The sequence below is a fragment of the Nycticebus coucang genome, chromosome 19, assembly GCF_027406575.1.
Source record: "Nycticebus coucang isolate mNycCou1 chromosome 19, mNycCou1.pri, whole genome shotgun sequence".
NCBI classification, from domain to species: Eukaryota; Metazoa; Chordata; class Mammalia; order Primates; family Lorisidae; genus Nycticebus; species Nycticebus coucang.
This window is the reverse complement of record NC_069798.1, coordinates 63454439-63482175: the sequence shown is the minus strand read 5'-3', so window position 1 is coordinate 63482175 and position 27737 is coordinate 63454439. Positions and strand designations below refer to the sequence as shown.

The following is a 27737-nucleotide window of genomic DNA, read 5'->3' as shown; positions in this document are numbered from 1 at the left end:
TGTGCACAATAGGTGAGGTCCCATCACCTATCCTCTCCTTCCTATCACCTCCTTCTTTCTGGATGATCGTTGTGTTTTATTGTTCCTATGATGTATAGGTGATGATATATTGGTCTCATAATAGTATTGAGGACATAGGATACCTTTTTTTACATTCTTGAGATACTTTACTAAAAAGAATGTGTTTCAGTTCCATCCAAGTAACCATAAAAGCTGTAAAGTCTCCATCCTTTTTTATGGCTACATAGTATTCCACAATATACATATACCACAATTTGTCAATCCATTCATGGTTTGATGGGCATTTGGGCTGCTTCCATGACTTGGCAATTATGAATGGGCTCCCTGAGTATTTTTATACCTCATTATTTATTGTAGTTAACCTGCATGATTATTCTTTCCCTTGTGAATTTGTATTTTTATAATAATTTGCATTCTTTTACTCACTTTCCAATTCTTCTTACTACAGTTCAGAGTTATGGGTAGCCAAAGTGTGACCAGACAGATCAGGGCACAAGGTGGGAACCACTGATTCTGGCCAGGACATCACTCCCTTACAGGGCACACTCACACACTCAGCTGCACTCACTCAGACAGATGCCGTAGGCACATCAGCAAACCTCAGGTGCACAGCTCAGAATGCAGGGGAGGAAGCTGTCAGGTGAGGGGAGAGTAAGCAACCTCCACACAGTGACTCCGGCTAGGAATCTGTTTTTCTTTTCTTGTAAACATTATCATAAAATGGAATTATTTGAGGATATGTTGTAACCTATTATCATTTACAGTTATTGCAAAAAGTGTTATGATATATATTGAAGACATTGTGGTTTTCCAAATTTCATCGCACATAAAATTCATCTATGTATTAGTTTATATATGTGTGTGTGTGTGTGTGTGTGTGTATTTCCCCCGCCTCCTGGTCCCAAACGAAGTCACAAACCTACTGATTCAGAATTTTAGTTTTAGAAAACTCCCGTCTGGTAGAGATGGGACCATGATCTGACTTTAAGAAACACCACTGTAGGAGATAAGAACATGGGTGAAAGCACACCGCCTGTGTATTTAAATTCATTCTTCTACTGGAAGCATATACAGGACTATGATTTCAGAATAACAGAATAGGAACAGGATGTGAAATATCAATGTGATTTATAGATTAGACTTTCTTTAACTTTACTGACTTAATATTCATCTTGTGTTAAAGTAGGACCCCCCCTCACACACACAGAAAGGGATCATGTAATAGAAAATTAAATCAAAGTAGGTTAAAAACCCAAGAAATGATTCTTGCTGCTTACTGAGATATTCATGCTTTCTCTTCTCTGTTTTCCTACAATTTAGAGCGAATTATAAAGGCTGCCAAATGCTGTAGGGATTTAAATACCATTAAATTAAGCATAATAAAATGAAGGGAAACAGAGAGCAATGGCCAGGAGCAGAGCAATATGAAATGAAAAATCTCTCAATTATGTCAACGACATATTAAATGCAACTTTGTGAATTAAAATGAAATAAATACAGCCAGTGGAAAGGGTACACTAAGCTATATCAGAAGCCAATGACCATTTTAATGAAGATAAACTGAAACTCCAAGGAAATATTGCTTTGTACTCATGAACCTAAATTAGTGGCATTTATTTAAATTCCATAGCTAAATTGTGGAATGCATAATAGAACTATGGAAGTTTGGAGTGGAAAAGATTATAGTTATTTATTCTAAACTCTTGTTTCAAAACTTAGGAAACTAAAGTGCATTACAGAGCATTACTTGGCCAAAATCACTCAAATATCAAGTAAGTATCTATGGATAAGAGCTTCATTCTTTTGTTTTCCAGCCTCTGATCCCATTTCCCTGTTATTATGAGTTAAAACAACATTTACAGTTTACCACCTACATAAGATAATTAGTAACAACCAAAACAATGGTTAAAATGAGTAAAAGCACATTCAATACACTGTCAGCACATAAGTAAATTTAAATCAAGTGCGATGCCTAGATTCTTACGTTTTGTATGTGTACGGTGAGAAATTCCACCTGAAGTACTTGTTAAAACAGATTTTTAGGCTTTACACCTAAAGTTTCTGATTCAGTAGGTCTAGGGTGGGCCTGAGAATTTGCATTTTCTGATGCTGCTGGTTTAGCCAACACCTTTTGAGAACCTTAGACCAGATTGCTAGTGAGTGAAAAACATTGAAGACGTTAAATGTTTTGATATATGTTTTCCTTTATATCTAATTGTCTAAAGCAGTAATTAGGGCATGGTGCTTCACTGAATATCAAAATACTAAAGTATTGGAATCAGTTATCTGCTGCTTTTTTTCCAAGCTAGAACTGCCACTGTGCAGAACTGACTTAATCTGCAGAAGCTTTTCTCTCCATGACGAAATCTCAAAATCGAATTTAATCAAGAAGACCCATGATGTAAGGAAGTGAGACAAATGGTCTTCTTTGAACATGGAAAGAAAAATGCAGCAAGTTTGGTTTATCTCATACCACAGTGCTTACGGATATGTACAAAATATTTTCTTTGAGTTCACTTTCACAACATAAAATTGTATGGATTAAATTTATATGGCTACGTACATTTATGTTGATGTTTTGAGTCATAGTTTGGTTAGAACATATTTTTATTTTTGAAATGGTGAAATTAAATAGGCATGCAAAGATTCTTTAGGAATACTAGTCTAGATTTCCCAAGATCAATAATGCATTTCACAGGATGTCAGCAAAAATGGAATGCTTCAAGGGTCCATCTCTCTGCAGAAACATTGAAAAATCCAGAAAAAACAGTCACAATGAACTTCGTCGGAATGCTGAAAAGGGGTCAAGGGTCATAAACCCAAAAAATCACGGAATAAAGAAACAGGCAATTTTTAAATATGGGAGAAAAGATTTGTGGTATTTTTACTTGTGTTTTAATGTCTAGAATTATCCTGACCCAAAGCCAGACAAGACAGCACAAGAGAAGGAAACCGCAGATCATGGTCCTTATGTGGATAGCAGTGAGTATTTCATACACATGCCTGGAAAAAGGAGTCCAGCAGCACACTAACTGGACTTTACACTGTGAGCAAATGGGCGTTATCCAAAAAGGATATCCAAGAACACTTCTGGTTTCACTGGTTTCATTATTATTAATATTATGAAGGAAAAGGCACTTAAAAATGATGCATGTAACACATGTTATTTTTAGAAATGGGATCTACACTTACAGGAAATATTACAGGTAATCGATTTAGGTTTGTACTTTGGAACCCAGGAATATATATATTTTAGAACAAATACATAGATGAATTTTATGTGCAATAAAATTTGGAAAACCACAAGTCAACACCAACGTCTCCCATACATATTAAAATATTTTTTGCAATAACTGTAAATGATTTTAGGTTACAGCAGGTCCTTGAATAATGCCATTTTGTTACAAGGTTGATGAGAAAAGAAAAATTGGTTACGGACCAGATCACTGTGTGCTAGTTGCTATACATATTTCATGTATGTGCTTGTCTAAATGGACATAATCTGTTTTCTTTTCTTTTTCTTTTTTTCTTTTTTCTGAGACAGTCTTACTTTGTCATTCCCAGTAGAGTGCTGTAGTGTCACAGCTCACAGCAACCCCAAACTCTTGGGCTCAAGCAATTCTCTTGCCTCAGCCTCCCATGTTATAGGCACCCACCACAATGCCTGGCCATTTTTAGAGATGGGGTCTCGCTCTAGCTCAGAGCTGGTCTCAAACTCGTGAGTTCAGGCAATCCACCCCCCTCAGCCTCACAGGTGCTGGGATTGCAGGCATGAGCCACAAAAATAAATACATAAATAAATAAATAAATAGACATAATCTCTTGTTGGTTTTAATGTAATGGTGTATTCTAAGTAATTTTTCTATCATGTTAATAAATTCCTTGTGAATAAAAACTCATTTTCATAAAACCTAGGAAAAAAATCCAAACCTTATAACAAATATACACCAAACAAAACAGCATAGTACTGGTACATGGCACAGAGATAAACATCCATGCTAAAGGAATATAATTGAGAGTGTAGAAATAAACTAAATCTATATGGTCAATTAATTTTTGAGCAGAATTCCTTAATCCTTCAATGGCAGAAAAAAATAGTCTCTTCATAAACAGTGCTGAGACAATTGGTTTTCCACATGCAAAAAAACGAAGTTGGACCCATCTCTTGCATCGTATACAAAAGCTAACTCAAAATGGATCAATGATCTTAACATGAAAGTTAAAACTATCAAAGTCCCTACAAAACATTGGAGTGAATCTTAGTTTAAGCAATAAATTCTTAGATACGACAACATGTATAAACCAAAGAAAACATACAGAATTCATCAAAGTTTAATGTGGCAGTTTACACCTCAGTCCTAGCACTTTGGAAAAATGAGGTAGAGGAATGCGTGAGGCCAGGAGTTAAGAGACCAACCTGAACAAGATTGAAAAATTAGCTAGGTGTGCTGGCTCACACATAATCCTGGGTACTTGGGAAGCTCAAGCAGGAGCATCACTTGAGCCCAAGAGTTTAAGGATGTAATGAGTTATGATGACACCACAGCATTCTAACCCAGGCAACAGAGTATGACTCTGTCTCAAAAAAAAAAAAAAAAAAGACACTATTGAGGAAGTAAAAAAACAGACCTAAAGAATGAAGAATGAGAAAGAATGTTTGAAAATTCTATATCTGATAAGGGTTTAGTATCCAAAATATATATATAATTCTTACAATTAAGCAACAAAAATACAAACAACTCAATTAAAAAATGGTCACAGAGCTTAAATAATATTTTTGCAAAGGAGGTATATAAATGAACAAAAAGCACATAAACTATCTTCAAAAACATTAATCATTAAAATAATATAAATCACAATCACATTGAAAAACCACATATAATCAAAAAAACAAAACAAGACAAAAGCAGAAAAGAATAATTACTACCAAAATGACTGCTTAGAACCCATATATATGGCTAGTGGGAATGGGATGGTTTCAATCAGTATGGGAAACAATGTGGTGATTCTTTCAAAAGTTAAACATAGAATTCCCAAGCAATTCTACGCCTAGATATATACCCCAAATGTTTGAAAACAGGTACTCAAATAATAATGTTTATAGCAGCAATATTTTAAAAAGCCAAAATGCAAAAACAATCCAAGTATCCATCAGCAGATAAATGAATCGACATATTGTGGTTTATATACACACACCACAGTATATAACAAATTTGTGTATACACACATACACACACATCCCACAATGAGTAACAGATGGTTACACATTGTGTGATTTCGTTTTTATGAAATATTCAGAATAGGAAATCTATATTGTCAGGAAGAAGAGTCCTGGTTGCCAGGGGTTGGGGGAGGGAGGAACCGGCAGCCAGCTCATGATACTCACTGGGTTTCCTGTTAGAGCAATAAAAATGCTTTGGAACAGAAAATTGTGGTAATCTCACAACATTGAGAATCTACCAAATACCATTAAACTTTTCATATTAAAATAGTAAATTTTATGTTATGTGATTTCAGCTTAACGAAAAGAAAAAATAGTGACTGGTTCAGACCTAGGAAACTTATTCAATTTTTCATGAATATTATAGTTTAAATTTAAATTTTAAGGATTGATTGTTATCATAGAGTTTTATACCCTTTTAAATAAGGTGAATAGTTATTTTTCTCATCATTGTGTTAAATCAAGTTAATATCAATCAACTGATCACTGCTCTATGAACTGCCGATTATTTTGTAATCGTGGATTATTAGTAGTACGCTAGCCACACTGAAAGCATATAATAATTTCATACCTGAACATCATAATTCATATCATAAAGTTGTATGAAATTCTAATAGTATAAGTGATCTAAAATTGTCAAAATTGGCATTTCTTTGCAGAAATTTGTTTTCATTGGGGATAGGTTAAGATATCATTTGTTTGATACATGGGAAGGACATTTTGATTATAAACCTCCCCTACCATTACAGACCTGTCACTCTCTAACATTTGCCTTGATGATAGAATAATAGGGAGGTGGAAAAACTGGTGATAAAGCAAGACATACAATGAAATATAAATAATGAAAACTGAAGCATCAGTGCGTACATTTACTCACGCATTTGATAACACATTCATGAGGATGTGCCAAACACTGTATTAGGACTAGAGTTAATATTCGTAATTTTAATTTAACAAAACATAATAGTAATTGGTGTAGAAGAATGTGAGAGTAAAAGAATGTGAACTTGACTCAGCACTAATTTATTCGTAGTAATTGCCCTTCACATATATTCTCATTCACGTACCTTTGCTTCAGTGGAGAATCACAAGACAGGAGAGTACATTTTCATTTGATAATTAAATTTGTAAAAATCAATTCCATGTGCACGAGTGTGTGCATTTGAGAGTGGGCATGAACAAAGATACTACATTTGAGTAAATGCTACCATCCTCTGCAGTATATTGATTATTTTCAGCCAGTAAGGAGCTTTCCTTATTACATTAAAAGTGGTACTTTAAAACCTATGATATTTTTCATCTCTGCTAACAGAAATCCTTTGCCAAAAAAAAAAACATGCTTCTGCTCAACACACACAATCCCCTTCATCTTTGTTAAAATGTTTAGAAAATCATGGGTGTGTTACAAAGTTTCATGTAATAACCAAATTACCAATTTACAAGACCCCATATGTCCCCTAGTGCTTTGCTACTAATAAGACATTTTAAAAAATGATTCAGTTTTAGTTTTTACAATCAAAATTATAACACCTTTCATATACAAAGGAGTTTCCATATATCAAGAAGTCTCCACGGTACATAATTTTTTATTTTTATTAAAAGGTATAATAAAAAAAATTACTAGCATATCTCAGATATCAAAGCTATATAGGAACAGTAAAAAAAATGAAATAACCCTATCTAAGGTATCAAATTTATATTATTCTTATATTTAAGTAATAATAGTAATTATTGCTATTATTGGTAATTATTATTAATTACTTAAGTAATATTAAGTAATTTTTATTTTGCAAAAGAACAAATGTATATAATTATCATTTATTCCTAAGTTACTTTATGAGAAACGTAGAATTTGGAAGAAAAATAATAAATTGGGAAATCAATTAGTCCATAAGTTTGCCTGATAAACCATTGCATGGAAATAAACTATTTCTTTTTTTTTTATTGTTAAATCATAGCTGTGTACATTTGTGCAATCAAGGGGTACAATGTGCTGGTTTCATACATGATCTAAAATATTCTCATCAAACTGTTCAACATAGTCTTCATGGCACTTTCTTAGTTATTGTATGTGGACGGACATTTGTATTCTGCATTTAGTAGGTTTTGCCTGTACCCATTCTAAGATGCACCGCAGGTGTGGTCCCACCCATTACCCTCCCTCCACCCTGACTTCCCCCCTCTCTTCCCCTCCATGGTCCTTTCCCCATATTCTTGTGCTATAGTTGGGTTATAGCCTTCATATGAAAGCTATAAATTAACTTCATAGTAGGGCTGAGTACATTGGATACTTTTTCTTCCATTCCTGAGATACTTTGCTAAGAAGAATATGTTCCAGCTCCATCCATGTAAGCATGAAAGATGTAAAGTCTCCATCTTTCTTTAAGGCTGCGTAATATTCCATGGTATACATGTACCACAATTTGCTAGTCCATTCGTGGGTAGATAGGCACTTAGGCTTCTTCCATGACTTAGCAATTATGAACTGGGCTTGCAATAAACATTCTGGTACAGATGTCTTTGTTATATTGTGATTTTTGGTCTTCTGGGTATATATCTAGTAAAGGAATCATAGGATCGAATGGCAGGTCTATTTTTAGATCTCTAAGTATTCTCCAAACGTCCTTCCAGAAGGAACGTATTAGTGTGCATTCCCACCAGCAGTGTAGAAGTGTGCCCTTTTCTCCACATCCATGCCAACATCTCTGGTTTTGGGATTTTGTTATATGGGCTACTCTTACTGGGGTTAGGTGATATCTCAAAGTAGTTTTGATTTGTATTTCTCTGATGATTAAGGATGATGAGCTTTTTTTAATGTGTTTGTAGATCATGCGTCTGACTTCTTTATAGAAGTTTCTCTTCAAGTCCTTTGCCCACCCTGAGATGGGGTCACGTGTTCATTTCTTGCTAATACGTTTGAGTTCTCTGTAGATTCTGGTTATTAGGCCTTTATTGGAGGTATAACATGTAAATATTTTCTCCCATTCTGAGGGCTGTCAGCTTGCTTTACTTACTATGTTCTTGGCTGTGCAGAAGCTTTAGTTTGATCAGGTCCCAGTAATGTATTTTTGATACTGCTTCCATTGCCTGGGGAGTCCTCCTCATAAAATATTCACCCAGGCCGATTCCTTCAAGAGTTTTCCCTGCACTTTCTTGAAGTATTTTTATAGTTTCATGTCTTAAGTTTAAATCTTTTATACAGTGAGAGTCTATCTTAGTTAATGGTGAAAGGTGTGGGTCCAGTTTCAGTCTTCTACAGGTTGCCATCCAGTTCACCCAGCACCATTTGTTAAATATGGAATCTTTTCCCCATTGAATGTTTTTAATTGGCTTGTCAAAGATCAAATAACGGTAAGTAGCTGAATTCATCTCTTGGTTCTCTATTCTGTTCCAGACATCTATTTCTCTGTTTTTGTGCCAATACCATGCTGTTTTGATCACTATCAATTTATAGTACAGTCTCAGTATGGTAGCGTGATTCCTCCTGCTTTGTTTTTATTTCTGAGTAATGTTTTAACTATTCAAGGTTTTTTCTGGTTCCATATAAAACGAAGTATTATTTTTTCAAGATCTTTAAAATATGACAATGGAGCTTTGATAGGAATTGCATTAAAACTATATATTGCTTTGGGTAGTATAGACATTTTAATGATGTTGATTCTTCCCAGCCTTGAGCATGGTATGTTTTTCCATTTGTTAACATCTTCAGCTATTTCTTTTCTTAAAGTTTCATAGTTCTCTTTATAGAGATCTTTCATATCCTTTGTTACATAAACTCCAAAATATTTCATTTCTTTGGCACTACTGTGAAAGGAATAGAGTCCTTGACTGTTTTTTTGGCTTGGTTATTGTTGGTATATATAAAGACTACAGATTTGTGGGTGTTGATTTTGTAGCCTGAGACGTTGCTGTATTCCTTGATCACTTCCAAAAGTTTTGTAATAGAATCCCTAGTGTTTTCCAGATATATGATCATGTCATCTGCAAAGAGTGAAAGTTTGATCTCTTCTGACGCTATGTGGATACCCTTGATTGCCTTTTCTTCCCTAATCACAATGGCTAAAACTTCCATTACAATGTTAAAGAGCAATGGAGACAATGGGCAACCTTGCCTGGTTCCTGATCTAAGTGGAAATGATTTCAATTTAACTCCATTCAATACGATATTGGCTGTGGGTTTGCTGTAGATGGCCTCTATTAGTTTAAGAAATGTCCCTTCTATATCAATTTTCTTAAGTATTCTGATCATGAAGGGATGCTGGATATTATCAAAAGCTTTTTCTGCATCAATTGAGAGAATCAAATGGTCTTATTTTTTAGTTTGTTTATGTGCTGATTTACATTTATAGATTTATGTATATTGAACCAGCCTTGAGACCCTGGGATAAATCCCACTTGGTCATGGTGTATAAATTTTTTGATGTTTTTTTGGATTCTGTTTGTTAGGATATATTCAGTATTTTAGCATCAATATTCATTAGTGATATTGGTCTATACTTTTCTTTTCTTGTTGGGTCTTTCCCTGGTTTGGGGATCAAGATGATGTTTGCTTTCTAGAATGTGTTGGGTAATATTCCTTCTTCTTCTATATTTTGGAAGAGGTTTAGTAATATAGGTACTAGTTCTTCTTTAAAAGTTTGGTAGTATTTTGACATAAATCCATCTGGTCCTGAGCTTTTCTTTTTAGGGAGATTTTGTATAGTTGATGCTATTTCAGAACTTGATAATAGGCCTGTTCAACATTTCCACTACTTTCTGGCTAAGTCTTGGGAGGGGCGTACTTCCAAGTATTGGTTGATTTCTTTCAGATTTTCATATTTCTAAGAGTAAAGTTTCTTGTAATATTCGTTAAGGATTTTTTGAATTTCTGAGGGGTCTGTTGTTATTTCATCATTACCATTTTGATTGATGAAATTAGAGATTTTACTCTTTTTTTTCCTGGTTAGATTGGCCAAAAGTTTATCTATTTTATTGAACTTTTCAAAAAACCAACTTTTGGATTTATTGATCTGTTGTATAATTCTTTTGTTTTCAATTTCATTTAATTCTGCTCTGATTTTGGTTATTTCTTTTCTCCTGCTGGCTTTGGGGTTGGAATGTTCTTCCTTCTCCAGTTGCCTGAGATGTCCCATTAAGTTTTTAACTTCCTCTCTTTCCGTTTTCTTGAGGAAGGCTTGGAGTGCTATAAATTTCCTTCTTAGGACTGCCTTTGCAGTATCCCAGAGGTTCTGCTAATTCGTGTCTTCATTGTTGTTTTTTTCAAAAATTTGGTGATTTCCTTCTTAATCTTGTCTTTAACACATCTATCCTTCAGCATAAGGTTATTTAGCTTCCATGTTTTTGTATGGGCATGCAGATTCCTATTGTTATTGTTATTGTTATTGAGTTCAACTTTTATTCCATGATGGTCTGAGAAGATGCAAGGAATAATTTCTATTTTTTTTTAATTTGTTGAGGTTAGATTTGTGGCCTAGGATGTGGTCTATTTTGGAGTATGTTCCGTGGGCTGATGAGAAGAATGTGTATTCAGTTTTGTTGGGATGAAATGTTCTGTAGATGTCTGTTAAGTCCAGATGTTGAATGGTTAAGTTTAAATCTAAGATTTCTTTGCTTAGCTTCCTTTTGGAAGATCTATCCATCAATGCTAAAGGGGTGTTAAAATCTCCAACTACTATGGAACTGGAGGAAATCAAGTTGCTCATGTCTGTTAGAGCTTCTCTTATAAGTTGAGGTGCATTCTGGTTGGTTGCATAAATATTAATAATTGAAATCTCATCATATTGAGTATTACCTTTAACAAATATGAAGTGTCCATCCTTCTCCTTCCTTATTTCAGTTGGTTTAAAGCCTATTGCATCTGTGAATAGGATTGCAATGCCTGCTTTTTTTCTGCTTTCCATTTGCCTGGAGTATAGATGACCATCCCTTCACCTTGAGTCTATATTTGTCTTTTAATGTAAGATGAGATTCTTGTATGCAGCAGGTATCTGGCTTGAGTTTTTGTATCCAGTCAGCCAACCTGTGCCTTTAGAGGACTATTTAAACCATTCACATTAATTGAGAATATTGATAAGGCTTTCAAGAGTCTGGTGGACATTTTTAATCCTTTTGTGACTGCAGAAGTTGGAATTTGATCAAAATTTTCTGGGTGGGTTTACTTTTGTGGTGGAGGATTATGCTGGTGTTTATGGAGGATAGGTCTGAGAATATCCTGGAGAGCTGGTTTGGTTATGGCAAATTTCTTCAACATGTGAATGTCGTTAAAGTATTTAATTTCTCCATCATAAATGAAACTCAGTTTAGCTGGGTACAGGATCCTGGGTTGAAAGTTATTTTGTTTTAGACTATAAGTCGATGACCATCCTCTTCTAGCTTGAAAGGTTTCAGCAGAGAGATCTGCAGTTATTTTAATATTCTTCCCCTTGTAGGTAATGGTTTTCTTTCATCTGGCTGCTTTCAGAATTTTCTCCTTCATATTAACTTTAGTGAAATTGATTATGATGTATCTGGGAAATGTCTCATACGGGTTGAGTTGTGCTGGAGTTCTGAAAGTGTCTGCTATCCGAATTTCAGAATCTCTTGGCATGTCTGGAATGTTCTCTTTCATAATCTCATGGAGAAGAGACTCTGTGCCTTGTGAAGCCAGTTCATTGCTTTTGGGGATCCCTATAAGACGACTATTGGTTTTCTTCGAATTATCCCAGAGCTCTTTGAGAGAGTGATCCGTTTTTGCCCTCCATTTCTCGTCCTCTTTGAGAGTTTGGGAGTGTTCGAAAGCTGTGTCTTCTATGTCAGAAATCCTTTCTTCTGCTTGCTCCATTCTGTTACTGAGGGATTCTACTGTATTTCTCAGATCTTTGAGGGCTACAACTTCTTGTCTCAATGTGTCAAAAATCTTTGGACATTTGGTCTTTGAATTCGTTGAATTCTTGAGACATCTTTTGGGTTACTGCTTGGAATTCTAATTCGATCTTATTTGCTATCCATACTCTGAATTCACTTTCTGACATCTCAGCTATTTATTTGTGCATGGGATCTTGTGCTGTGTCTGCCCCATTGTTCCTTGGAGGAGTTGATCTACTCTGATTATTCATATTGTCAGAGTTTTTCCCTTGATTTCATCTCATGTTTGCTTTTCACCATTGCCTCTGGCCGTCCCCAGCGTTTGGGTGGTGTCTCTCTGAGATTAGACCCCAGGGGGGATCACTCTATTGTTGCTGGATCTTTGTAGGGAGTGACCATGTGTAGCTCTTCTGGGGCTACCCCGGCCAGGGAGTTCTGGTTGAGGGAGCAGCTCCAGAGTGTGACACCCCTAGATTCAGCAACAGGGCGGGGGTTGGTGCACACGGTTCTGGGAGTGCCTGGCACTCAGTGACTTTGGCACAGAAGGCCCAAGGCTCCAGTAGCCTCTGGCCAGGAGAAGGGCTCCATGCTGAGGCAGGGAGGGCTCCAGAGGGGAGGGAACACAGCTACCAGTGTCCCTGGCCAGATAAGCGGGCCATGTGGAGGCAAGGAGGGTATAGGAGGGAGGATGCAGGGTTGTGCCGCTCCCAGAGTTCTTGGTCAGGGTGTGGGAAGGCCTGGAGGGCAGGGCGCAGCTCTTACCAGGGTCCTGGCAGGCACAGCTCTCCCGGAGGTCTGGGCAGGTGATGATCATGGGTCCTGGCGCAGCTCTTCTGGAGGTCTGGGAGGGTGCGGATCCCAGTCCCGGCATGGCTCTTCCGGAGGTGGGAGTGTGCCAATCACGGGTCCCTGTGCAGCTCTTCCGGAGGTGGGAGGGTGCCGATTGCCGGTGGCGGGGTAGCTCTGGAAATAAACTATTTCTAAAGCTGAACTCATTAAACAAAATAAAAATGATGCCATGCCTTGACTTTGGTCCCTGTCATTCATGCAGATTCATTAAGAACTGGCTTTGATGGCTTTTCAACTTTGTGATTAATTCATCATTTCCCCGAGGCACATCAATTACTGCCCTGTCACATTAACTTTCTGAAAGTGACCCATTATGTGACCTGAATGAAAAGATTCCTTTGCCAGAATGATCTGGGAAAACAGGCTTCTGAGCCCTTCAACACAGGCACACTGACCAGTTCAAGGTGCTTTACCCAGAAGAATATGGGCCACTTTTCCCAATAACTTTTCATTTGGAAAAGTATTGTTTACAAAAGAAATATATAGACTGCATATCAACAGAAGATTTAAGTCATTACAAACCAGAATCTGTGCCATGCGTTGGATGAACCAAATTAGGGTTTATAGCACAAATATCACATGAAAACAATGGCTGAGAATTGCAATTTCAATTTTCTCCTTCACAACAAAATCAAGACTTGTCTTGGTAAATATTATATTTTGTGCTTTTGTTCTCTGTTTGGTTACCACGTCTTCTCCCTTTCTAGCGGGCACGAACCCCATTTTTCATTTCCCTTCCTCCCATCTGTCTTCTCTTTCTGTCTTCTTGATGATTCAAAGATGGGAACAAAGGTAAGAAAAGGAAGTGGCTGGATAAGAGCATAAGAAAGGTTCGAGATCAGCTCTGTAGCTACAGTCACTTGTCTTTTCCCAAACCCCCAAGGAAGATGTTTTGTCCTTACCTGAAGGGCAGTTCCTTTTTTCCTGAAACTCCTTTCTGCCTGTGCCTCCGTGGCATGTTATTATTAGATATCTGTTCATACTAAATTCTAGAATCTAATGTCCTATCAGTTCCTCTATGAAAACGAGTTCACTCTTCATTTTCTAATATTATAACCCATGCCGAAAAATTATTGCCTATCTTGCACTACAAATTACCCTATTCTTTTTTATTTAATTCACTCTTTTCATGAAAGTTTGTGAAAGCTTAGTATGAACAAGGAAGTGTCCTCGGTTGTAGGGATACATAGCAAGCAAAAGAGAAGGAATCCCTCACTGATCCCCTACTCATACACAGAGATTCTAATCAAATGATCTAACAGCTGAACATTAAAAAAAAAACAACAACAGGAGTTGTTTGATATAGTCTGGCAGATCAGGAAAGGCTTTTCTAAGGAAGCAAAAGAAGTCGAAGTCTAAAAAAATATGGGGTTGGGGACCAGGAAGGACAGTAGAGGGCTTCGTGGGAAGCAAGTCTCCTAACAGGTGCATAAGCAGCAGGAGAGCCCTGGACTGAGACATTTTCTGCTCTACCAACCATGGAGACACCTATGTATCAGATATATCCTGTCCAAGTAAATGTGCTGTCATTCACTGTAACTGCCAGTTTTGTATTTCGGAACAGGGATTATATGTCTATAAGGAGGTTGCCAAATGAAAAGGGTACAATGCAGGGAACAGAGAGATCAGAGAAATTTTGCTTCTGAGTTTCCCATATCTGCCCTGGGATAGTATTGCCTAAATGTGTACCAGTGTCTAAGGCAATCATTCCCTTAACTGATTGGTCCATAAACTTGATCATATCAGATAAATCTGGTGATGGAATAAACCTATACAGGAGTGGAGCTTTCTCTCTCCAGAAAGAGAAGCTTATGCAAAGATCCTGTGGTCAGCAAAGAGATTAAAGGGACAAAAAGAATTAGCACAGATGAAAATTAACTCTGGGAGTAAAGTGGAAATTAACTGGAAGAGGGTGACTGGGTGCGAGGGTGCAGAGAAAACATCAATGATTGCCACAGTCTGGGCCCTTGCTACTCAAATGCAGGCTGTGGACCAGTAGAAACAGTATCACTGGGAAGCTTCATGGAAATGTCAAATGCCTCATCCAGGATCTATTGACTCGGGAAGTCATCAGGTCATGTTTAGAATGAAATGTATTTGTATCTTAGATTCACCCAAGGAAGCTGCCCATCAGCTTCTAGAAAATATTGTCTGAAAGGGTACTTTGCAGCCTCCATGGGACAAGGTGAAGTGTTTATGACAAATGGTGTCTGTTCAGTTAGGGCTCTCAGGATGGCGCCCACATCCTCTACGAGTATCAGGAGAGAACTTCAAGTGAATGTCCGATATTAGAGGCAAAGAAAATAACATACTGGAAGACACAGCCACACTGAGAATTTAGATAAAAATAGAAAGTCAGAGGATATGTGAAAACGCAGAAGATGTTTCAGTCCCCATCATGGGGAAGGATTTTCCCTGGAGGACACTGTTGCCATATTTTTTCCTCCTATTAACCAACTGGTAACGATCATCTCCTGGCAGCACCTCCTACGTTGCTTTGCTTTCCCCAACACCTGGCTGCTCACAAGTGTCGCGTACACAGAAAGCACTGGCATCATTGATAAAATATTCACCTTCTCAGGCCCACCCCAGAGCTACTGAATCAGAACCTACATTTTAAGGGCTGCTTGGATTGTTCCTTTGTACATTAAATTTGAATATGCACATTAAAGTATCTCAAATGCAATTGCTGATCTCTGAGTTTCAAATAAATATAAGCTAATTATCATAAGAACATTTTAAATTCTTCATACAATTGAAGGAATGATAACAATACAATTGTCTGGAAATATAATCATTCCTTTTGAGGTAATTTCGTATTTCCTATGCTGATAGTTATAATGAAAATGTGCTGCTAGCATAGGACAGGAAAACACTCCCTAAACCCTCCAATTTTATAGTTTCTACAATAAGTCCTTTATGACCTTTTTTGGTACATTTTTAGGGACCAGGATTTGCTATGTTGCCCAGTCTGGCCACAGATTCAAGGAACACCCCCACAGCCTCCTGAGCAGCTGGGACCATAGGCCCTTGCCACTGTGGCCATATAACTTTATGACTTTTAATCAAAATCCTGTATAAACTTCTTGGTAAAACCCTGATATTTCATATATTTAATTTTGTCAACATGATAGGGGTAGATAAAAGGGTACAATACTACATATAGTGTTATACTTTATGAAATATACAATTAATTATTGACAAATGAAATAATAATGTCAGTTATGGCTTGAGTCCTGTCCCTTTAATCCCCATCCCAGAATTATTCATTATAGATCAATCTCATTTCCTGGACGCTAGAGCTTTTCTGATTTTCAGAGTATCATAAGCTTCTCTTTCTAGCCTTGTGCTCACCTGACTCTGGAGATTATTACTAACCTGAGGCTATAGAGTTCTGGATCCATGTCTTTGAACACTGGATGATGATCTCCCAAGTTTCTTAAAAAGCATCTCTCACTCATATTTCCTGCCTTCCCCTCTGAGGATGGTGCCCCAGGCATTCTCTTAGTTTTGAGCTTCATTCTCTATAGGCTTTTCTTAATAAATACTTTTAAAATAGTTTAGAATTAATCATAATCGGTATTTCAATGTTTATTTTTAGGGTAAATATAACAAATTACTTCCTCATTTTCATTCATTTATTTCATCCATGTTAGAAGAGGGACTTTACCTAACAATTGCAATCAGTGTAACCTGGCTTATTGTACCCTCAATGAATCCCCAACAATAAAAAATATATATATATAAAAAAAAAAAGAAGAGATGTACTAATTCTTTCAGGGTTATAAATTCACTTACATCTTAACCTTAGTATAAAACTTTCCTTATTTTGACTCATGTTTAGAAAACTCTTCCGAACCAAATATTATGTAAAATGACTAACAAAAAATATCATTCAATCAAACACTATAATACTATAATATTATGGTTAGTTCTAAAACTGACTCTTGGATATATAACATGGTAGCACTGAATACAACTTTTTAACTTTAACAAAAATCAAGGATTTGGATTGTTCTTGCTTTTTCTAAATAGATGATGCAATTAATACATAATTTTTGTATAAGCTATTGTCTATTATCAGAATATTTTTAATCTCAATAAATTTACACCTTTGATGTAGTTTCTGTATATGATTAATATTTAATATTTTTAGATATTTATTAAATGTGTACCTATCTCCACTAAAACTAAATACAAATATTATCAGCTAAACTCAGAATTTTTTTTTTTTTTTTTGCGGTTTTTGGCCAGGGCTGGGTTTGAACCTGCCACCTCTGGCATATGGGGCCGGTGCCCTACTCCTTTGAGCCACAGGCACCGCCCCTCAGAATTATTTTTGTATTTGGCAGGTTGCTCTTAAACAAAAACTTCTGATACTCTAATTTTTTTACCTGTTTATTTTTTCATACCATAGTTTTACTAGTTGTTGAATGATAATGCTAAGGAATGTCCAGATTTTTTTTTCCTCAAAAATCAACATTTGAGAAATGTTTACTGATTCATTGCATTTTAAAGATTAACCATCTATATCCCCAAACTGTGCCGAAATCCTCGGCAGAAATATATAGCATAAGCATCTCCATACTTCATGTTAAAACATGATGTTTCATGGTTGATCAACTTGTTTTTATTCTTCAATTGTTTGTTGCACTCTGCTCCATGCGCAGGAGGTGTTAGTGAGGTCCCAACATTCGCAAGACAAGATGGTCCCATAAAGGGAGCTAAGACAAGTGAAGAGGCTCTCGTGTAATCGCTTACAGGGAAAGCTTGCTGATGAATAGAGTCTAAGCTTTGCTGACTGTTTTATACCAGGGCCTTGGTTAGTGGAGATGATCTAGACCAGTGACTTTCAATCGGTGCGCTGTGGTACCCTGGTGTGCCACGAAAAATTTTAAAGGTCATTAATCAAATTATTTTCAAAAGAAGTTCAAAGTGCAGTAAGTATATTCTTTTATTGTTTTTACTTTTTTTTGATTAACATAATTTAAGTGAACTGCACAAGTTTAACTTGTGAGTTCAAGTGAGATTTTTAAAACAGGTTGAAAAACACTGATCTAGACCACGGTATAAACCCGGAAGATCCATGCGGAAGGTTCTGTGTGGCCAGAGCAAGATGATTGCCTTCCAGGCACTGCTCTGTTACATTTTTCTGCTTGGCCCCTTCCGTACATTTCGGCCTAGAGACCAACCCAAAATATGACTCATGGGCCTATCCAGCTCCAGACCTGCTTGTGCACCACGGCCAATAACTAGAAATATTTTCTATTCTTTTGAAGGCTTGTAAAATTCTTAAATGTGAAACAGAGAAATGTGTTGTTTTTTTGTTTTGTTTTGTTTTTGTAGAGACAGAGTTTCACTTTATTGCCCTCAGTAGAGTGCTGTGGCCTCACACAGCTCACAGCAACCTCCAACTCCTGGGCTTAAGCGATTCTCTTGCCTCTGCCTCCCGAGTATCTGGGACTACAGGCACCCGCCACAATGCCCGGCTATTTTTTTGTTGCAGTTTGGCCGGGGCTGGGTTTGAACCCGCCACCCTCGGCATATGGGGCCAGCGCCCTACTCACTGAGCCACAGGCGCCACCGAGAAATGTGTTTTAAAATAGCTGAAAATGAATATATTCTGTAATCTTGACCTTTACAGAGAGTTTGACGACCTGTAGTCTAGAAAGACACTCTCTGTGTGTTTGTTTGATGTACTCATACATAAAGAGTTATTAAGCACAAACATCAAATAATTTATATTGTCAAGGAAAATGGGGAAAGACTTTGAAATGACCAGTAAATAGTCCTGGTAGTTGTGTCTAACACATTACCTCAGGTAAGACAATCTGATTCTGTAGGATCTTGTAACTTGAAACATCTTTAAGCTATTTTACACACAATTATTTAATTATATAATTTGTAGATAACCCATAGCAATATAAATGATTCTTTTCCACACACATGGGAGAATTTCATCTGGTAACAGTGCTATTTATTTCCTTATTTTTAATCTACTAATGTTTATTTCAACATTCCTTGGTGCCTGGTTGCCTGATGTTTAGATCCTCCATTTAACTAGCTATAGTATTTTACCAGTTTCTTCATTAATTAATGGGTTAAATAAAATAGTTGATATGTGTTCCTTTTATGTTTGCATAAAATTATGAGTTTAACAATTTTTTTTTGTTGTCATTGTTGCTGAGACAGAATCACCCTGGGTAGAGAGCCATGGCATCACAGGTCATAATAACCTCAAACTCCTAGGTTCAAGCGAATCTTCTGCCTCAGACTTAATAGCTGGGACTACAGGTGCCCACCAAGATGCCTGGATAGTTTTTCCATTTTTAGCAGAGACAGGATCTCATTCTTACTCAGGCTAGTCTCTAATTCCTGAGCTCAACCCACTTACCTCAGCCTCCCAGAGTGTTAGGATTATAGACATGAGCCACTGCACCTGGCCTTTACCAAATTTTAAATTACTTTTTAAAATAATTATGTCATGTAGATATACTATTGTACTAATATGTATTGCAAACATAATATGGATATTCTAACAGCAACAACTAAAAATGTGTTGGTAGTTTCTTTCCAAAACTTGATGTGACATGTACACCTCACTTTTGATAACTAATGTTTAATACACTTCAATTTTTTAGCCACCTTTAGAAAACTAAAAATAGGGCGGCGCCTGTGGCTCAGTCGGTAAGGTGCTGGCCCCATATACTAAGGGTGACGGGTTCAAAGCCGGCCCCGGCTGAACTGCAACCAAAAAATAGCCGGGTGTTGTGGCAGGCGCCTGTAGTCCCAGCTACTTGGGAGGCTGAGGCAAGAGAATCGCTTAAACCCTGGAGTTGGAGGGTGCTGTGAGCTGTGTGAGGCCACGGCACTCTACCGAGGGCCATAAAGTGAGACGCTGTCTCTACAAAAAAAAAAAAAAAAAAAAGAAAACTAAAAATATTTTATAACAAATAGTTCAAATTTTTGAATCCAAATTTCCCGAGTGTATGAATATGTTTTTTAATCTATTAAATTATATAAATTATTCCAATATGTGCTTATCTAGATAGTCATAAGTACAGGTGGATTTTTTTTTAAAGGATGGATAAAAACATGAATTCTAACGATCAAGCATAATGAATATAACTTACTGTTGGCTGTGGAATTAGAGTTCAAATGTAGTTTCACTTCTCCTCCTTAAAACATAAATTTTGAGTCTACTGATGTTTTCACAAAGCTGGTTCTCAAATGTCTTTGCCATCATTTAAAATGCAGGCTTCATTCCAAAAGGAGCACTCAAATACTGCCGCTGAGAAGTTCTACTGTCTGACGTTTGTCAGGGATGCTGATGCCGCGGAACCATGGAATGGTGCCATTATTTCCAGAAGCAACAACAAATCCAAAGACCTGCATATTGAGGTTCTTCTAGAAAAGTCTATACCAGCAGTTTATGCTCCAAAAATAATTATTACAGATTGATAATCTTCCAATCTGTGCATGGAAATTCAAGTGAGCTGCTATACGGTTTTCAAGGGGTAAAAGATGGATGTGCGTGTGTCCTTAACATACTGGATGAAGCAAGACTAGATGTGGAGTCACGTCATAGGATGACTCATGTGAGGAATATTCTAGGTCGTTGATTGAATAACACAATTTAAAATGGAAAGCCATTTTCCTTAAAAATGTATTCCCTAAAACACTGAAAGTCAAAAAAAGCAAATGAAAGCCACATGAAAAGTCCTCCCTTCTTGAATTAATACATTTGTACGAATTTCATTGAACAATAAGATTATTAAAACTGAAGAGATTTTTAAAGATCTATCTTGGGGATTTATGAGAGTACAAGGTAGCTTTGCATCAGCCTTAAATATAGGGTAGATGTGAGTCCGTGCACATGTCCCATGGTAAGAGATCTTACATTTCTATTGAAGACTCTCTAGTGGTGTATTTCCAGTCATGTCCCTCACCACCTATTTCCACTGCCTCTCTCATCTATGGGACATTTATACATATATAGACATGGTACTCAGGCAGGGTGCTTACATACAAGTGTGATATATGTGGAACTCATATGCCACCTCTGTATATTTATTTGGTAGTCATATATGGTACCTCAACAATATTTATGCATATGCTACTGATATATGACACCCATATACCAATATATATATGGGATACTCATACGTGGGGCCTGTATACATATGTATGTATATGGTACCCATGTATTGTACCTATTAACACACATATATGTGGTGATCATAATGGTCCCTACATACGTGAATCCATAGTGTTCATACGTATAAATTCATATGTTACTCACACATACACAGACATGATGCTCATATATGATACTTACATGCATATACATTAGTCCTTACTAAAGTAATCTTAAAACCACAAAGTAGTATTAATATTATGATAAAATCTACATTATTCCCTGGAATTTGAAATGTTCTATACACAGCTATGATTCATTTGCCATTTGAGGACATCAGAATCTTGACATTTTGAGATTCTGTGAGGATGTCTGTTGCACAAAGGATTTTGACCTTAAGTTGTTCCATAGTAAGTAATTATTCTGTCATTAGTCTGAACTAACGATGATGGTAAAATCATCAACACTACTCCCACCATCAAAATGATATACACTTAAAGAGCCTTACAGTCTTCTACTCAATAAGCACACACACACATATTTGATCAGACCTTTCAGAATCCTCCCGGTTCCCAAGGCTCCTCAGTCCTAGGTCAAAGAACTATGTGGGTCTCAAAGAGCCCAGGTCTGGTCCCAGTGCTCTCCAGTGACAGATCATATCCATCAGTACATACGTCAGCTCCAAGCAGGCCCAAATCAATCCTCATTTCCAGACAGACTTCATATTATGATAGCTAGAAAGGTGTCGAAATTAAACAAAATGAATTATTTCTTCATTGGTGTTCCCACTCACCCTCATTACCAGCAATCAGCATGTTTTTTTGTTTTTTTATTTTTTTAGCATGTTTTATTAATAATAATTTATGTGTATTTCTCTTTAAAGATGCTGGGGAGAGATAATGATTCATTAATCTTCTTGTTACCAGCATCTACAGCAGTGACTGATAAAGAAAATAATATAAATAAATACTCATCTTGTGTTTATTGAATCAAATAGAAAGAGGTATTTTTATAACGGAACCACATTCCATAATTGGGGAAATGTTGTGCTTTTAGATGTAGAAATTTCAAAAAATACCTTCTATGGCTGTATCAGTTGTATATATGTCAGAATCAAACGCACTATGAGAGATGATTTATAAGTCTGTATAAGAAACAGTTATGATCAACGGCTGTAACATTCAACTTTAGACATTTGCATTGGCAAGTCGGGAAACACTAATACAATTTAATCTTGCATTTGCAACAAATCCCTAGAACCACAAAGTAATAAAGTGATATGGAATTCAATTTTTCTGGCTATTTAGCTTCTAGAGCTGATATGAGTATAAATGGCTTATGCAACTAAAAAATATGAACTTGTAAAATTTACTTTATCAAACTGTTACAAACACTTTGCACTAAAATGCTATATATGCTTTCATGGAAAAAAGTAGAAAGATGATGTATATATTCTGCAGCATATTGACATTCAACCATGCAAATTACAACTATAAATTATCCAATTAAAGCACATTGAAGAATATGTAAGCTGTTTATCAAAAATAAATCTATCCATAGCATTAACTACCTCTACCGACTTGAGGATAAAACACATCTGAATCAATTTCCTCAAATCAGATTTTGAATTTATTCCCAATTTTAACAAATGCCATTGCCTATAAAATCTATTTGGGGAAAAAAAAAAAAACAAAACAAAAACTGGTGCATGTAATTGACTAAAAAATAATTGTTCCAAGACTGAATAAAAAAGCAGAAAACAGTGAGCCTTAGCTGAATTTGAATGTTTGTGCCAATACTTACCATTGCTGCAAACCAATTCTTATTGCACAGCTGCTCAAATTAATAGAAAAATATGATTATTAAAAATAAAATAAATAGCTTGGAAAATGCTGAGACAAAACCATAACAGGCACCAAGGAGCACAAGGTCCCTTTCTTCATTTTCTTCTTTTCTTCCTTTTGGAAATAATGAAACTGTCTGAAGGTTTGTTACAGTGTAAGATTTTCAGCCAGAATTGGACACACTTTGTTTCAGATTCACCAACATTATTTAGCATCACAGTAGAACAAAGGGCCAGCTCTGTCAGGTGCCAGATAGCACAAAAGGAAACACTCAGATTTGGAGGTGTGGAAGGAGGAGGTAGCATCCTAGCTTTGCGGGGCAGGGGGGCGGGGTGGGGGAGCACACCCAGTTTGAGGACTTGTGCTCCAAGGAGCATCCTTACCTTGCTTTGCTCTTGCAGATCAATTTGTGACCTCTTGAAATCACAGTCTTGAGAGTTTGCACTTATTCTGTTTTTGCTACCCAGGAGCTCTTCCATTTCTTTCACCTGTATCTTGAGCCTTCTATTTTCTCTCTCCAGACCTTGTTTTTCTGTTTCAAGTATTTCCCTCTTGTCCCACTCCAAGGCATTTTCAGCCTGCAATCTCTCTAGCTAAAGTCATAAAATACAAAAAAGAAAACAAACAAAACAAAAGGAAGCAGTCTATAGCAATTGGAATTGTCAAAAGGTAAAACATCCCGCAAAAAAAGGCCCCATTAAGAAAGATTAATGGATATTTCCATTTATATAATTTTAAAAAGAAACTTGTATTTCTTTGAAAACTTCAAAACAGAAAAGCTCTAAGCCCAGAACATATGCTAGATAAATAAAGTGCTTCACTTGGTTCATGTGACTATGCCCATAACCACATGGGTTATATTAGTGAAATAAATGTGGAGACGTAAAACTGCTCATTTTTTGGTGCTAATCTCCACTCTCATCTGATAAACGTGTTATCAGTCGAAAAAACACAAAATCATTTCTAGGGCAACAGATTGGTGATTTATTCACGCACTTGTTGATTTATCCGGAAAAAAATAAAATACATTCATATATTTCTCTGTCTTTCAAGTTTCAATCACGATGCCCTATGCTGGCCTTTTGACTAGAGACAGGTGAATGTTCACAACTGCTGGACGTTCTGTGATTGCCGTACTATAAAATAAAGGCAAACACACAGCAGAGAGAGGCCAGTTTAATTTTTAGGGAGTAGAGGTTGGTGAATCATGTTCCATAGCCAAAACTAGCCTATTTCATTATGTCCTACAATAAATGGTTTCCACTTTTTAATTGTTAGAATACTCTTTTGGACGCATTAACATTATAGGAAATTCAAATTCGAATACCATGAATAAAGCTGTGTTTCGCACGGCCACGCTCACTGTTCACACTGTGTCTCTGACGCCTTTCACCCTCAATGGCTGAGTTGAGCCATTGAAATAGAGAATATATGGCTCGCAAAGCCTAAAATATCTCCTTCCCGGCCCCTGACAAGCAGAGTGTGCTGATCTGCCCTCGTCCTGTGGTTCTTAACCTAGACTGTATATTAGAATCGTTCAGGGAGATACATTTACCAGTGACCAGAAACATTCTCTAGAAGTTTTGATTTACTTGATTTAGGATAATTTTAATATCTCCCTTGGTCAATCTTACCATTTTTTAAAAAATTAGCATTTAAACAGGCAAAATCAAATGTATTTAATTTCTGCAGTTTTATTTTTATTTTTTTTAAACTCAGACAGAGTCTCACTCTGTTCCTCCATCCCCGAAAAGAATGCCATAGTGTCATACCTCATAACAACCTCAAACTCCTGGGCTCAAGCAATCTCCCTGCTTCAGCCTCCTGAGGTACCCTCCAGGACACCTGACTTGTTTTTCTATTTTTAGTAGGCTTTCCTGAGACTGGTCCGAAACTCCTGAGCTCAAGCAATCCACCTGCCTTTGGGATCTTGTTCTGGCTCCGGCTGGTTTTGAACTACTGACCTCAAGCAATCCTCCTGCCTTGGCCTCCCAGGGTGCTAGGATTATAAGTGTTAGGCATGGAGCCAGGCCCTGAACTATGAATTCTAATTCTGACTTTACCATTATTTCACTGGATAAAATTAGTCAAGTAACTTCATCTTCTTATAAATGTGGACAACTTATTCTCCAATCTAATAGAGTTTGCGAGAAGTGTAGTTAATCAAATTAACTGGAAAGTAGTTTGCATAAGAATGTACTACTGAGAGGAAAAATATTGAGGTTATATAATTTCAGAAAAAAATATTTATTTTTGTCATTCATTTGGGCATGTATATATATATAAAATACATATGTACACATACATACATACATATATATTACACACACATCAATGTAACTTATTGCATAGATCTATATAGTGAAGCAAGTTTTCACAATAGAAAAACTACTAGAATGTAGTCCTGGTTCCATCAGTTACTCCTTGGCTAATTCTGAACAAGGTAGTTTTATGTTGCTGAGTTTTCTTAATAGTGAAATTAGCATGAGAACACCAACTCACTAAGTTTGTGGTACTGTAAGAATCAAATGAGATTAACTACACGAAATGTTTTGTAAACTGTATAATTAAAATGTGGGACATGGAGGGAGGGGGTGGGGCCTTGGTGTGTGTCACACTTTATGGGGGCAAGACATGCTTGCAAGAGGGACTTTGCCTAACAATTGCAATCAGTGTAACCTGGCTTATTGTACCCTCAATGAATCCCCAACAATAAAAAAAAAAAAAAAAAAAAGTTTAAGGATACAAATTGTAAATTACTTGTTTTTACATTATTGGACTTGAATGGCTTGATTGCAATGTATTGTATCATATTACACTGTTACAAAGTATGTTTCTGAGACATTTTAGGTTCTGAAAAAACCAAACAGTCAACATTTAGAAAAATGTTGTACTTCAATGCTATCCTTTGAAAGAAATTTTGATATAAAAGTCTAAAAACTGCTTTTTCATATCCATATAATTGTACGTTTTTATAGAAAATGTTCTGTTCCCAAATCTAAGCAGTGTTCTGGCCTCTAAAATGCAGGAAACCAAATTACATTCTTGGCACTAGATCTCATTTACCAATTAAACATAATAAACTAAGGTTTCAAATATTCAGTGATGTAGTTTGACATTCCGGGGGCCAGTTTTGGGATATGAGGTGAAAATACTATTTCACAATTCAATTTAGAATATTACATGACTTTCATTCTCAAGATTAATGCTTAAACTTTCTAGCATTGTATCACTTATCAGAATGAAATAATACAGCTGCAACAAAAGTCAGCAACTTAGTGATAAAAGGTTAATTTTAGGAGAGTAAATGTATTTTGGTCAAAGACAAATATCGTATTCTGTCAAAGCTTTATGAAGTTGTAGGATTTAAAATAAATTGATAAAATTAAATAAATTGAATACCTAATGACCAATAACAGATAGGGCTAAATTTTAAATAAATACTTATTTATACTCAGCTGATATAAATGAATAAATGCTAAATCTTAAAAAATTTAACACAATGATTTAACAGTAGTAAATTAACCTCAAACAAGGGCATCTAATTTTTTACAATTTGATGATTTATTAATAATCACCAATTATTTCTATGTGTATGATGCACTTCAAAAAAGTGAAAGTCATAAAAATGGAAACTTCTTGAAAACTATAACTAGTTTCATTTCAGTTGCCATTTTTCAAAATTATTTTTTATCAGATCACTCTCATCTCCAAGAATCATATGAAAATCCACTACTTTAAAATGCACCCAATCAAATACAAGTTAAAATGATAAACGAAAAATCATGTACTATTTTAAGCCCACACCCATTTGAAAAGAGGATTTTCAGTAAAACGGCCTACAGTTGAGTGCCAATCCTTTTATCCTAACAGCTTCCAGTTTAACATCAAGTAACTCCTATAACCTAGTACTCCGAGGGAGACATTAAATTACTTAGGGAAAATATTTATTAAATTTCCAAATTCAACACATAATTTCTACATCATAACTGTGTTTTCTGCAGAAAAGAACCATGCCTACAGCCAATTCTAATATCGGCAGATCAGAATAGTATATTAATTTTTCATTAAGTTTTTTTTTAAGAATATAATCATTTTGTAAATGGCCTGGATCAACTGAGAAAAATCCTAAGAGAATGTACTATCTGCCTTTCTTCAGGCCAGTGAAGAACCACCTAAAACCCGTGCGGCAGGTCCCATAGATTTGCAAATATTCAGATTTCTCATTTTGGAAAAGTCAGCCATGAAACCTCATCACACATATTGTGATACTTGAGGGAACGGGAAGTGGCAGGAAGCTCCAGCACTATGAAGAGATTATTGCCCTTACTCTACTGAGAACTGAATGTACTCCTGCTAAAAAGCTGTATGAGTGGGCGGCACCTGTGGCTCAAAGCAGAAGAGCGCTGGCCCCATATGCTGGAGGTGGTGGGTTCAAATCCAGCCCCAGCCAAAAACTGAAAAAAACAAACAACAACAACAAAACGCTGTATGAGTGATTTCCTATCCTCATGATAATTCAGCAAGTTTAGATGTGCTGTTTATGAGGCAACTGGGACTCCAGTAGAAGAAAGTCTCCAAGGGATCAAGGGTCCAGACCACGATTCCTCCGAAGTTCTTCCCTGATCCCATTCCTGACCTCACCCACTGCAGGTCGCGCTGACAGTGGTCTGTGTTTGTATACTCTCTTGCAATGGTAACTAGTACATTCTGAATACCTTGCAAGGAACTCTAGCAAAAGTTTTGCTTATGTTTCTGTTTCGTTTTACATATTTTGGAGGTTATTTCCCACCCCCCTCTTTATTTTGTTTCTATATCAGCA

The 27737-nt window shown here is 36.4% G+C and overlaps 1 protein-coding gene across 7 annotated transcripts in view; it reads right to left on the bottom strand.

Annotated features, from left to right (window-relative positions):
* Positions 1 to 27737, bottom strand: part of CCDC102B (coiled-coil domain containing 102B) — a 189630-nt gene that overhangs the window by 68809 nt on the left and 93084 nt on the right. For all 7 annotated transcript variants that reach the window (XM_053571635.1, XM_053571641.1, XM_053571642.1 and 4 more), the window contains one exon: positions 23299 to 23508. In XM_053571635.1, the coding sequence (XP_053427610.1) occupies positions 23299 to 23508 (210 nt within the window). The remainder of the gene's footprint in view (positions 1 to 23298; positions 23509 to 27737) is intronic.